The sequence below is a fragment of the Mus caroli genome, unplaced genomic scaffold (assembly GCF_978045245.1).
Source record: "Mus caroli unplaced genomic scaffold, Mus_caroli_1 scaffold_16, whole genome shotgun sequence".
Taxonomy (NCBI): Eukaryota; Metazoa; Chordata; class Mammalia; order Rodentia; family Muridae; genus Mus; species Mus caroli.
The window spans coordinates 78,822,805-78,837,331 of NW_028227271.1; the positions used below are offsets into that span (position 1 = coordinate 78,822,805).

Genomic DNA, 14,527 nt, shown 5'->3' on the forward strand with positions numbered 1-14,527 from the left:
AGAATAAACGTTTAAAATGAGCTATGTTCAAGTTCTCATTATAAATACATTATATGCATATTTTAAATGAGATATGTTCAGATATATCAGGGTGGGGGTGGGGGGCAGACCAGGTAATGCTAGAGTTGAAACAGCAGCAAGGTGAACCTCCCTGGTACCTCCACTGAAGACAGAAACTGGGTTAATGGGCCAGGATTTGCCATCTACAAGGGAACTGGCAGCACTCCTGGGAGGCGTGGTCCCTTTCGAGTTCTTGGTTACAAAAGCTTCCTGAAACAGGACAGCATATGTTCCAATCCATTGTCACAGGAGTGGCTGTCTGGGCTCAGCCAGTTTACATCTGTCATTAGCTCTATTTGCAAGAGCAAAAGCAGATGCCTGGATCAAGAGACCATGAACTCTGCCTAGGCAGAAAGATGGATCTATTTCAGAACAGAGGATCATTCCAGGAGTCTGCGATACTTGCTCAATTCTCCAGGGTGAGCTACCCTGTTACCCTCTCTGGAAGACTCAGAAATGGCATTAATTATTGCAAAATCACTCCGTGAACCACTTGGTACAACCAAATAGCAGCTCCCTTAAAGAACACCCCCTGAAATGCAATTTCTGCATAGGAACCTTTAACACAGGCTTTGCGCTGAGCCTCCAAAATCAGGGCTGAAGTTTTATGTCAGATTGCAAAAGTCTCCTCTAAAGTCTTAAAAAAAAAAAAAAACCCTTTGGGGCTGTTCTTTAAATCAGAAACTCACGTGGTATAATCCAAATCACCTAACATATCAACCATGGTGCAAACTGCAGACATTTCATCTTCCACAAGCTCGTGAAAAATGTATCCACAGGGATAGTTTAAAACCAAATTCCAAAGAAAGGCCTCTTCAAAAGGCGCCTTTCTCGGAATGTTTTAAAGGTATCGAGGAATCGGTCCAGTAAAGCAAGAGGGGAGGGAGTCTGAACCTAGGGTGGGGACTCTGGACCTCAGGCAAGGGTGGGGTGAGTGGGTGGACATTGTTCTTGCTCATCCGGATCCTGGGGTTCTGACCAGAAGAGGAGACAGAAGGGATGGAGCCCCACTCTGGAGGGACAGCTCTGTACATTTCCCCTTCCAGAGCTTCATTCACTTCCCCTGCCTGCTCTCCTGGCTTTACTTGTAGTTCTTTGACACCAGGTGGCACGAAGAACTAGATGAGTACATCACGGCAGGCATGGGGCTCACAGAGGGTGAACGGGAGGTCAGCCTGGGCTACACTGTAAGAGGCTACCTCAAAATGAGCACCACAAAGCGGAAAGCTAGCTTCAGACACTCCGACTGAGGCTTCCAAAAGGAGAGAGAAACCGTCTCCTCCTCCAGCTTTAGCGCCTCACTTGCAAAAGGAGCACCTTGAGTTGGCCTCACGTGGCACCTGGTGAGCTAAGACCAGAGGAGCTGCTTTTGTAATTATAAGCACCAGGGTCAAGATTTATACAGCATCTCGTGGGTGTTTATAAGCACAACCGGCCTGTTTTGTAAATACAAAAAGGAGGCATAAATCTTCCTCAGAAATGTGCTAGGCTGGAATCCACACACCCCACAGACTTCTCCCACTTTCGCTCCTACTAGGCGTGGCTCTCCATCAAGCCCTGGAGGGGGAATGTCACAGACTGAATCCCTGGCTGGCATTAACACGGAAAAACCATGCTCTCCAGATCTCAATCATTTCGGACACAACAGTGCTCAAGAAGGACTCCTCTGTGCTGCAGAAGTTGAGGGGGAGTTCATGGCCTGAGAGTGACCACCTTTGTCTTTAAAGAGCAGGTATGGTGAGAATGATGATGTGGGGGTACCAAACCCCCAACCTGTCATGCCCTACAACTGTGTTTTCAAAGTGTGGCTTCCAAATCAGGAACGTGCAGAGCACGTGCTCCGGCGCCACTTGATGAATCAGGAAGGGCCATCGGAAGCCCAGGACCCAGTGGCTCACAGCTTCCCATCAAAGTCTGGTTCTTACTCAGTTCTAAGAGCACTCGGTCAGGGGAAAGCAAAGGGTTTTGTTTGTTTTTAACTAAATTTTATCTAATGTGTGTGTGCAAAGGCACCATACCACATATCTGTAGGCCAGAGGACAACTTTCAAGTGTGGGTTCACATGGGTCATAGAGATCAAATTCAGGTTGTTGGGCTTGGTATCGGGTCCGTAATCACTGAGCCATGTCCTCGGCCCAGGGAACACGAGTGTTGTCTCAGACCACTCTTATCATCTTAGCCAAGGCATTTTTCCCTCATAAGAAGATGGAAGAGGAGAAGAGGGGAGGGGGAAGGAGAAGAAAGAAAGAACAGGAGGGGGAGAAAGGAAGGAAGAAAAGAAAAAAGAGGAGACGAGAAGAGAGAAGAGAAGAGAAGAGAAGAGAAGAGAAGAGAAGAGAAGAGAAGAGAAGAGAAGAGAAGAGAAGAGAAGAGAAGAGAAGAGAGAAGGAGGCAGTTTTACAATGACTGGATGTACTAGCATCCTATTAGAGTTCCCAGATTCACTCAGGCTGGTTGGCAATCCTGGACTCAAGACATACTCCTGGCTTCCCAAGCAGGGAGGCAGCACTGCTGGGAATAGCTCCATGGCCCAGAATCACATTTAGATCACTCTCTGAGTGATTCAGGCTGGGAACCCCGGAAAGCCCCTGCAGCCTAAATATTGTACCAGAATCGACTGCAAACCATGATCATCTATGGTCATCTAGATGAGGCTGGCAAAGGTTTCCTGTGATGGGCCAGGAGATAATGTGTCCGGCTTTTTAGCTGTGTCCTGGCCCCACTGCAGTGTGAACGCCCCTGCAGACCGCAAGCGCCGAGGAGTGGCCAGCATCTTGTTCCAATAGAAGAGTATTAAGCCTCAATTCCACATAATTGCATGACATTAACTAGTCTTCTTTTGACTTCTTCCAAACATTTAACAGTCTGAAAGACACTCTCAGCTTCTAGGCTGTTCAAAATGGGGCTATGGATGAGGGCTGAGCCCGCTGCCCCCCCGCCCCCCCGTTCAGTCAAACGTGGGAGAGATGACGCATTAAGTTCAGTAATGCTGTCTTCTTGGCATATGTCCCTTTGACACAAACAGCTGCGTTCACAAAAGCTACATGCCACATCTTTAGAAGCTCAAGGTTTAATCACGTGCAATAAATAACATAAACAGCCCTGATGGCCACAGAAACATAGACTAAGCTTGCAGGGACCTCAGGAAGGTCAGTCCATCAGAAGCAGCCATTGGTTTTGTTTCTTAAATGCCCGTTAGGTTGATGGCAGCAATCGGAGAGTTGAAAACGGGCTCCAGTTTGAATGTAATGTGTTCTCACAGAAGCTGCAGGGCAAGCATCTGAGAGGCATGGGCTTTCTGCTAGCTTCTCCTTGGCAGCTGGCCTCTCCCTGTACTCCTCGCCAGCCTGCACGGACGAGGGAAAGAAACAAGCCAACCTCTGTCTGCTCAAGATGCTACAACGAATTATCACTGACAACAGAAATGCATTTCTCACCATGCTAGAAGCTGAAACATGAACATGAAGGTAGTGGCAGCTCCCACATCTGGCAAGGGATGCTTCTGCGTTTTAGATGGTGCTTTCTTCTTGTCGTTCCCCCCCCCCCCCGACCGCCCCCCGCCCCCATGATGGGCGAGGCAAGGAAGCTCACATACGCCTCATACCTCAGGACCCTAATTCCATTTAGGACTCCTAAAGGCCTTGTCTCCAGGATGCATCACATTGTGGGGGCAGGGGGGATAGAATCTCACCACAAGAACTACAGGAGCATGCCCTTTTAGAAGACACTGCAGCCACCTCCCAGCCCCCAGAGCTCTCCTCTGCTGGGCAGCTCCAAGGCCTTCCCCTTCCATCTAGCCCCAAACTCTCCCCCTCTCTCTCCTTGAGGCAAACGGAGGGAAAGCTGCTCTCAGCAACAACAGTATAAGTCAACTGACTGCCACTGCTGGCTGGGTTAGCGCAATCCAGCTGAGCATCGAGGGGACACGGGAGGTGTCGGGAAGTGGGAACTGTTACACCAATTGTACAGCATAAGCCCTGCCAATGAGCTCATGGGAACGGGAAAGACAGACAAGGGATGGGCGTGGAGAAACAGGTCAGAGGTCAGGAGCATTTGCTGCTCTCGCACAGGGCCTGGGTTCCATCCCCACTTGGCTGCTCACAACCATTCAGAATGCCAGTTTCAGGGATATGATGCCCTCTTCTGGCCTCTGCAGGCACATACAAGCATGCTACACATTATACTTATATATACTACTATATATATATTACACTTATATACACTTCATGCTTGAGAGAAGGGGGAGAATGAGGAGTAGGGAAGTCAGCAAGATAAGCACAGACCTCATCAGGATTGGCACGGTGTGTGGATGACAGCTGTCCCACCATCGCTGGCAAGCATGATCTCCTAGACCGGAAGAAGGCCAACTTCTCATAGCTAACACATGTTGGGTGGGATGTTCAGTGTTACCAGTCAAATTACAGAATCTAGAACCACTTGGAGATTGTGGGCGTGGCTTGAGAAGTTTGTTCTGAGAGCATGACCAGAGGGAGGAAGATTCACCCGCTGCAGGGGATCCTGGACTGAGGAGAGAGAGAGAATGAAGAGGTCGAATGCATCCGACCTGCTGCTTCCTCACTCACTGTGGGTGCAATGGAACTACACACACACTTCAGGTTTTGACGTCTCTGCCCTGACTGCCTGCCCCTCGAGCTGTGAGAGAAACCCTTTCTCCCTTAAGTTGCATTTGCGTCTGAGTGGGTTTTTTTTTTCACAGCCACAGGAAAAGAAATAAGGACAGCTGGTCCAAGCCTTCCCTGTGTGGTGGTCTGGGCACTGAGACACCATGAACAGATTGGTGTGCACCACTGTGGTCCTGGCAAGACGAGATCGAGAGGCAGTGTCACTGAATTCCTCTCACCCATGCGCAGTGCCTATCCCGACCAGGCCTTGCCCTTACAGACCATGGAAAACACATAGCTGAGTGTGGCACAGATGGCTCCTTTTCTCCCTCCCTGCCTCTCTCGGGTGGAGGGAAGACAATCAGGAAGAACAAGATTCTTTCCAGCCACCGCCGAGGCATCCTGGGATGGAATTCTGAGGACAGTTAGAGTCAGAAGCAGGCAACGGAAGACTTCACCACCATCCTGCCTTCTAGTGCATTACAGATTTCAGGACAGGTCTTTGTGGATAGACTAGATAATCAATTAGCCATGGATACCACGAGTCCTTGGAAAATCTTGTTCCAAATAACAGGCTTATAAATTAATTTCTGGACTGGAATGCAATTCATTCGCAGACAGATAGCCTCCTGAATTTAACAAAGTTCTTCTGCTTATTCTATTGAATCCCACACAGCTCTAAACAATTCTGTTTCTAATTCCCATAGATAATTTCTGAGTGGATTATGATCCAAATAAGGTCTCTGAGTACACTTCTCACAAGCTGATATGCATAACAAAGATGTATTGCTTATTTAAATATCCATATAAAAAGAAAGTTTGATTTGGTTGGTTTTCTGTCGCATTTCTATCGGTCGTAAATTGCAGCCTACTCTAAGCTTAGCATCTATCATTACTTGGCTGATTGGTTCAACATCCGTGGGTACCAAGAATACAATAGAACTGTCCAATTACTTTCGAATATATGAGCAATTTAATTTGCTGATTTAACCCTTAAAGTGAATGCAGTGATGGAGGTCACTGTTGCCAGACATCAGACATCAGATCAGTGCCCTAAGCACTAGTCCTGCAAGGCCAGAGACTACCTGGTTGGTTACAGGAAGGAGCTGTGTGTACAACAGACTTATGTGGGAACAAAGAGAAAGCTGCTGAGAGCTGAGGCTGCATCCTGTAAGTCAGCAAAGATGAGGGGGAGGGGCACAGGCGAGAGGAATGCCTACTGCAGATAAAAAAGACCCCATCCATAGGAGTGGGGAAAGGGGTGTGGCCGTGGATCCATAAAGGAAACGCAGGTCATGGTTTCAGCGCCCTCCCCACCCCCCCAAAGTCTGACCCAAGGTAGAGGCTATCTGCCTTCTCTTCAGTAGTGTGTGTTAAATCCAGTCTTCACTCAGGCCAGGAAACACTGCTACCAGACACCTCATCACAGATGCTTGGGGAGAGGCTGGCCGGGCAAAAGCCTTGTTCTGGAAGACAGGGACCAGAATAAAGAGGATGCCAAAGCCACTCAAGCTAAATTCAGCTAAGTGGACGGGGAAAGCAATCCCAGATGTCAGGGAGGCCCATCTAATAGAAACAGACAAGGGAGCAGGAAGGATGCCTGGCAGGCTAGGGTCTACAGCACGGGGGCATGGCCCACACGCCTTGGCACCATAACATGGCTGAAAATGTTTGTCACTAGAAATAGCTTCCTGCTTCAATGTGGCTGCTGAAGTTTACAGATCAGCAATTTCTGGGTTCTATTATTACAAACTTTAAAAAAAAGATTTTGAATAAAACTCAATACCTACTTACTACCCCCCATATAAAAATTATATTAAAAAATAAAATTTATATGTTTCTGGAGTCTATCAGATGAAACAATTCCCTCAAAAGAAGACTCCCTGCCATACTGTCATCTCATTCTGACCCTCTGAATATATGTGAGTGATTTACACACTTCCTGGGTAGAACTTAGGTGGTGACCTCCTCATTCTGATTCTTGTACCTCCTGCTCTTGTGTCTGCTGCTTCCAGTCTTTGAAGACTGAAACCATCTCGGCTAAGAGCACTGACTGCCCTTCCAGAGGTCCTGAGTTCAACTCTCAGCAACCACATGGTGGCTTACAACCATCTGTAATGGGATCTGACGCCCTCTTCTGGTGTGTCTGAAGACAGCTACAGTGTACTCAAACACATAAAATAAATAAGTAAATCTTAAAAAAAAAAAAAAAAAAAAGGCTGAGAAGGTTGGGCTTGTGAGATGGCTCAGTCAGAAAAGACTACCTGAATTTGATCCCCAAGACTGATTGACTCTTACAGATGTCTTCTGACTCACACACACAGACACATACACACAGACACACACACACAGACACACACACATTTGGAACGAGTGAAAGATTTAGAACTGTTTGGCCACAGTCCCATTGCTTGGGAGGCTAAGGCAAGAGGACCACTTGATTCAAGCGTTCCGGAGCGGTGACCTGACTCAGGGGTTAAGGTGTTTCCACTGGGGTTCAGATTCTCAGCACACAGGTGCTGAGAGCCTCGTGCAAAGACAGAACAGCTATCTATTTTGAACAACTATCTGTCACTTGTCACTAGGAGGCTCTCCTTTCTTCTTACCTGCAGGATGGCTCTGCAGCCCATCCACCCCAACAGGCACAGCACGAAGCCCGAGCTGGTCGGTGTGCCAAGCAGACCTACTTGAGACCATCAAAGTCCCCACACTATAGTCCAGAGTCAGGTCCAAAGCCATCTCTCTTTTGTCTTTCAAACAAGAATATTTCAAAATTAAGAATTTCATACAGGCATTTGTGTGTTTGATCAAACTCACCCCAGCCGTCCCGTCTCCTCTACACACACTTTTTCCTCTCAACTTAATGTGCTCTCTCTTTTTCTTCCGTGTCCACACAGTGCAGCCTGCATGTGCATGGGGTGGGGGTGGGGGCATCTAGTGGGGTACGGGTAGTCTCTGAGGGGCCATATCACTGAAGAGAACCGCTTCTCCCCCACCCACCATCTTTCAGTTGCCATTAGCTTCTCAGATGGGAGTGGGGCTCATGGGCCCCTCATCTGTCCATGCTGGGATCTGGGCTATAAAACTATGTCTCCCAGAATCACTCCAAAAAAAAAAAAAAGGCTGTGTGTGTATCTATGTGTCTATGTGTCATTGGATGTCAAACCCACAGCCCTTAACATGCTAATAAGCAAGCACTCCCCACCTCCACTAACTATTCTATGTCACTAGCATCATTATTATTTTTTTAATGTGCCCAACAAGAACAACGTAGCTTTAAAATGCACAGCACAAGGGGCTGCGGCTTACTACCAGGCCCAAAGTTTTGCTTCAGATGTTAAAAGTTTTAGGCAGATGTAGTGGTGAGGGCTGCACCACGACGTGTGTGAGGCAGCCACTAAGCACGGTTAGAATGGGATGTTTCGCGTAGCACATATAAACACATACTACAAGAAACACACCACAGACACAGAACAGAAGACAGGTTGAGCTCCAGTCCGAAAAGAAAAGAAAAAAAAAACCTCAGCATGCATCCGTTTATTTTCCTCCCAGCTTACACTTGGACACTGTAATCATGGCACACCCTTTAGCCAGCCACCCATTAGAAAAGGTGCAAGGCAGGCTTGTAGCTGCTAGCGTCAATGATATACAGGCAGGCTGTGCTATAGACCTTGCTGTACTGGGTCAGGGCTAAGCTTTGCCTCCCAGCTGGAATGCAAAACAAATGAAAATAAAGCAAAGCAAAACAAACAAACAAACAAACACACCCTTTTATTTTGGTGAATGTCACTGTAAGCTAGCCAAAAAAAAAAAAAAAAATCTTATTTTTAAATCATACACAGATCAATAATCTAAAAGATCAAGGAAACCAAGGAGCCATTTCCTGGTATTAGGCTGAATCACAAATCCACTGGTGTGCAAGTCCTGTTGACCCCTAGACTGAGCAATTGCATTGCACGTGGTTTAACCAAATCCACGGGTGCTTCCATTGGAAGCCACAGCTTCAGTCCAAGGACCTCCAAGACCTGATGGGCTACACAGAGCCAACCTGCAATTGACTCTCTGTTCTGTTCCTCTTGAGTAAGAAATAGGAAAGCTGTCCTTGATATAACTGAAAATGTTTCCCTCTCCATACAGGGTGGCGAGCATTTAAAACAAGGGAGGAAGGGCCAGGAAATACATACGCAGGAAAACAAACTAACTCCTGAGGAGACAGCTCGGGGCACAGCATCCTTGCTTTACCATCACCAAGACCTGAGTTCCACCCCCAGAACCAAGCAAAATCAGACAGATGTGGTGGGGTGTCCTTGTAATCTGGAACTGGAGGCACAAAGCCAGATTGAACCATGGGGTCATTGCCCTGTCTGCCCACGCTACTTGGCAGTTACTGACCAACAAGCGTTCGCGGCCTCAAATGAAGTGTATGGCTTCTGACATACTACACTTGATGTTGTTTTCTGGCCTCCATGTGGAGTGTACAACACACACACACACACACACACACACAATTTTAAAACTATACATAAGCCAGGGAACTTCAGCTGAGCTAGATGAGATCACTAGAACTTTTCTTCTCAGTCTCAGCATTTGGATTTTCGAGTCATGGAATCCTAATGATACAATTTACAATTTTACTTTGATAGCACAGATGTGGTTCATAAACTCCTTTTCCTCCAGCTTCTTAAGTCAGGCTATTTCCTGGCAAGCCTCCCCCTCACCCCACAATTCAATACCTAGCAGTTCTTGTCAGGCTACCTAGAAGTGGGGCAGGGATGGGGTGGGGAGGACGATGACACACCAGCTGCCGCTCCGACTTCCCATCCCAGCAATAAAAGGAGTCGGTCCATGACATCGCATCCTCTGGTGCTGCAGACTCTACCATGACAGCTGCCTTGCCAGACAGCTGGCCCAGCAAGTTAAGTCTAGAATGCAGTCTCCTGGCAGTCAACCACACGGGCGTTCCTGAGCTTGAGAGATGATAGCTTAGCTTAAGTGTCAACGGCCTGCACAGTCCCTTCTGACTTCTGACCACTGAGTTCTAGTTGTCCAGTTCCCAGTGACTTGCAGGGCTAGCTTTGCTATAGGACAGAGTCTGGGCTGCTCCACTGTTCAGGTCCAGCATTCAACAGGCCTGGTGAGATCTCTCCGGGAGCCAGGAATGTGATTAGACACTTATTTTGTGGAGCAGCAGGACTAAGTGGCCCAAAGCTACCCATGTTCACAAGATGTACAAAAGACATAAAACATTTGTAAACGAGAGGAAGTCAAGAGGATGTGTCAGGAGGGGTGGGCAACAAAGAAGTAGCTAAGGTGGAAGAGAGCAAAACCAAGAAAGAATCAAAACAACCTTGAATGGAAAGTCACTACACTAATTAGCTCATTCATATGTTTCGCAGAATTAGGTCCATGGCAGTAACTACAACAGGTCAAACTAGAAGGTCAGACAAAATCAGGTTAGAGCTGGCTCAGTGGGAGGTGGGATTATTAGTAATTAGTGTGACTGGAAGAAGTCTTTGTCAGGGGGTAGAGACAACTCAAAAGAACCTAATGGCTTTTACTGAAGGGTTATTAACGTGAGGTAGCCTGTTAAAGCCAATCTAATTACACTTGTCAGAAAGAGACAGAAGAGATGGAAGAGGGCAGTGGCTTATAGGGTTTCTGCTGATTATACTCCTAACCAGTAAATATTAGGAGACCCAGAATAAAGAGAAAGCAGACAGAAAATCACTGCAATCCTTGCACAGAGCCATAGCTTTGAGGACGTTTACTGAAGTGAAGCAAACAACCTCCCCTTAACATACAATTAGGTAAGTTGATATACTGTAAGCTATTTGAAAGCCATGAAATTATACATTCTCTAAACAGATAAAATATTTCCATCTCCCCAAGTGAAAAATCTAATTTAGAATGTACTTCTCAATTCCCTGGAGGGTGCCCGGTGACTGTCAGTACACCTGCGGGTTCTTGAAAAGACAAAGCTCAGTGAGTCAGAGTCTCTCTCTCTCTCTCTCTCTCTCTCTCTCTGGTCTTAGCTACGTTTGCACTCTGAAGAAACAGCAAAGCTTTCTGAAAACTCACAAAACTGTCCAGAGGTTACTGTCCAAGAAAATTGGGGTGGTTTGAAAAAGAAATGCCCCCCAGAGGCTCTGGTGTTCTGAACACTTGCTCCCAGTTGGTTACCAGTTTAGGGGAACCCATGGAACAGGGAGGGCACAGGAGGAGCCATGTCACTGGGGTCAGGTGAACCTTGAGAGTTTATAGCTTCCTCTACGTGTACTTTGCTCCTTCAGTTTGAGCTTGTGGTTGGATGTGTGAGCGTCTGGGCTGAGCGCTACTTCGCCAGCCTCTGCCAGTTCTTGAGTGAAGCCTGAACCTGTTCTTTGAGTGGTCCTCACAGTTCTCATAGCGGGAACCCTGCAATTCCTACCCAAATCACCAAGCTAATTATATGTGTTATATTCGGAGTGCCGGACTGTATAACATAAACCATACACTCAATGACCAAGGGAAGATGTGGAGGTCAGGATTCTGTGTTGCTTTTGAATTTGGTTCACATTAGTCCACTCCAGCCCTTGCTAAGCCCACATTCTATAAATACTGTCAAGGGTGACCTGAACACCCGGTTCCACTCTCCACCACTGAGAGCCGTCTAATCACCAGGGCCAGCAGAGTACTCCCATGGCACAGACTGTGACCATAATGCACAGCAATAGCGGTCCTGTTGGGAGCCGCTGCCACGCAAGCAAAGCGCAACTAGAAACGAAACATCAAGGGCATTGTCCTGAGTGCAATAAGCCAGGCTCAGGGCAGCCAAGGTATGATGCCACTCCCATAAAGTAAAGCTACTTACCAGATAGCGGACATGGGAAGGAGGTGTGTGTGTGTGTGTGTGTGTGTGTGTGTGTCTGTGTTCACGCGTGTGTGTGCGCGCACACGTGTGCGTCTCCTCTAAAGCAGCAATGCTGTGGGACAAAGAAGTTCTGAAGATCAGCCTTGGAATGTGAGTCTACGTAACCACTGAAGTACACAAAGGTCAGTGGGTAAGCTGCAAAGGCTAAAATCACGTGCTTTGCTTTGCTTTGTGTGCACATGTGTGTCTGTATGTGTGCACACCGTGTATGTGGGATGCTCAAGAGGCCAGAAGAGGGCACTGGATTCCCCAGAGTTGGAGTTACAGGTGGTGGTAAGCCACCTTCCATGGCTCCTGGCATGCAAATTCTGGTCTTCCTTAGAACATCACATACTCTTAACCACTGAGCCTTCTCTCCAGTAGCATCATGGTTTTCTTTTTATGTTTAAAAGGATAAATAAATAAAACCAATCTAGATTTGGACTCAAAACAAAACTAAAAAGAAAAGAATGCTAATAACGTTTATTTTATAGTGCTTTCTGGAACATGTTTATGCTACTGGCATGCTGTTTAAATACCGTTTTCCCTTTTCATATCCTCTAGAGAAGAGTGATGGGGTCTGAAAGGAGCCGAGCGCTCATCTGGGGAAGGTGGGAGGGGAAGCTAGACTCTAATGGAGAAACAAAACACTCCGACCCGTCCTTTCAGGTAAAGTAAACTTTTGGAGATAACTGGACCTCCACTCCAGCAGCATAGCTGACAGATCACAGTATACCACCAGAGGCTGGGGAAGTGGCAACATCCATGCTGCAGACAACTGTGAGGTATATGGTCTCTCTGTCCCCTCCGCAGGTAACCAAATCCACCTGGAAAATAATGACAGTCCATCTGGGACTCCCAAGTGAGACAGAAAGAACCTTTTAGCCTCACGAACTGTGAGGGGGGCAAATATTGCTGGTGTTTTAAAAAGCAACTGTCTGCGGTGCTTGGTCTTTCTATCCTGACCACACAGAAGACACCAAAGAAGTTTAAGGGTTTCAAGAGTAAATGGCATGAAAAAGCAATCACTAAGTATTGATCTTCTGAGCTTTTCTTATAGATCCAATCAGGCATGCCCCATCTTTCAACCCAAAACATAACAATGTCGTATGTCAAGTTCTCAACGAAGAACCATGCAACCAAGTTAGAAAAATGTTGGGAAACACTCCCATAACACTATACATTAACATTTCAATGCCGTGTTGGGCCATATGCCTAGCTCTCCTTGAGGTAGAAAAGGTACCCAGGAAAGAAAGAAGTCTGGGTCCTTCTACTCAACACAACTGGGACATTTGCTGTTCTCCCTCTGCAAGGATGGTGGCGTAACCACCATACACATTCTGCACGCCATGCCCCCCTGAGCTCTGGGTTATCACTTAGAAAAACAAACGAGAGGCAGTCAGGTGGTGTGTGCTGATCTATATGAATGCCTACGTGGGGGAACCGCAAGTGCCCATGGGTGAAGTCGACTTCAGGAAGCAACAGGGACTTGTTCTTACCTGCCCATAGTCTGTCTGGAAGACCACGACGCCTTCTGCACAGGAATTTACAGTACTCGGAAAATGCTGGCCATTTTCTCTTAACCAGACCCGTGCTCCCTGGACAGAAAAGAAAATTTAACAATCAGTTTAAACGGTCTTCTGCCATAAAACACCACTCTCAACATCACCATGACTCCTATAGGGCGTTAAAAGGCTACTGCAGGGCTTGGAGACAGGGCTTGACAGGGAAGACTGCTCTTCTAGAGGACAGAGGTTCAATTCCCCGCACCCAGAAGGCAGCTCACAACCTTTTGTTCCAGGGGATCTGATGCCCTCTTCTGGCTTCTGTGAGCATCAGACACATGGCACACAGACATCTTTTGGGCCAAACACCCACACAGATAAAAATATATAAAAATAAAGAAGCAAATGTCTTTCTCGAGCAAGCAAAGGTGTAACCTTCTGAGAACATTATCCATAGCCTTCTTCAACCCCCCTGCATGTGACAAGTCCCACCAGGCAGACAAAGAGGAGGGCACCCCACCTCCCTACTGGACACATAACCAGACCAGATGATCTCAGCTGGCTCTTGGCACCCAGTAGGCAGGCACTATCCATCGCCCCTACGGTACAGGAGAAAGAGGCTTTGGGTGCCTTGTCTAACACACTAAGAGCGCAGGCTTCAGGAGCCACAGCCTGACCCAGGCTGATACCTTGGTGCCCCAGCCTCCCAGGTCATGCTTCGGGACTTTAGCCCACTCCACTCCACTGTTTGTACTAAAACACACAAGTCAAGAAAGATCTTCAAAAGAGGGACTAAATTTCCCAATAGGTAGGAGAGCTTAGTCTGCTGCTTTCCTAGGAACTCCCTAGACAGCTAAGAAGCGGCAGCCCAGACAGCTACAGCGTAAGGAGCTTAGGTTTTAACAACGGACATACTCTTTTTACCCTCATCTCCCTTCCATTTTTTAATTGTTCCCCCCCCCCAAAAAAAAAAACCAATGATCAGTTGCTTAAGCAGTGACCCAGGGAGGTCACAAATCAGCCTTCCAATTCCTCTCTCTTTAAAAACAAAGATTTTTAATGACACATGACATGTGTATGTGCAATGACGTGCATGAGCCCTAGAGAAGAAGGGGTCAGCTCTCCTCCAGCTCTAGTTACAGGACTGGCTGTGGGCCTCCTGAAGTAGGCGCTGGGAACAGAACTTGGGTTATACATATAACATGTGTACGACTTTCTCATTCCTAAAAAGGAAAACCTACAAGATGTAGGTTTGACTGACTTCTTCCCTCATACAGATAGGATGTGATTTAAGAACTGCCAGGCAGGTCCAAAAGCCTTTGTGGGGAACAGTATCTCCAGGACCCTAGACAAGTCAGCCAGGGGCTACCAAGCTAAATCCCAAGGTCCTAGGAGGAAGGGGCCACATGCTCAGGAGTTGATCATTTTAAAGATCAAGGTGGCCAGAGGTT

General features: G+C 47.2%; 1 protein-coding gene across 1 annotated transcript in view; it reads right to left on the minus strand.

Annotated features, from left to right (window-relative positions):
• The window catches only part of Myo10 (myosin X), a 195,787-nt gene that overhangs the window by 136,487 nt on the left and 44,773 nt on the right, over positions 1-14,527 (minus strand). The window contains exon 2 of the mRNA XM_021183593.3: positions 13,071-13,169. Within this exon, the coding sequence (XP_021039252.1) occupies positions 13,071-13,169 (99 nt within the window). The remainder of the gene's footprint in view (positions 1-13,070; positions 13,170-14,527) is intronic.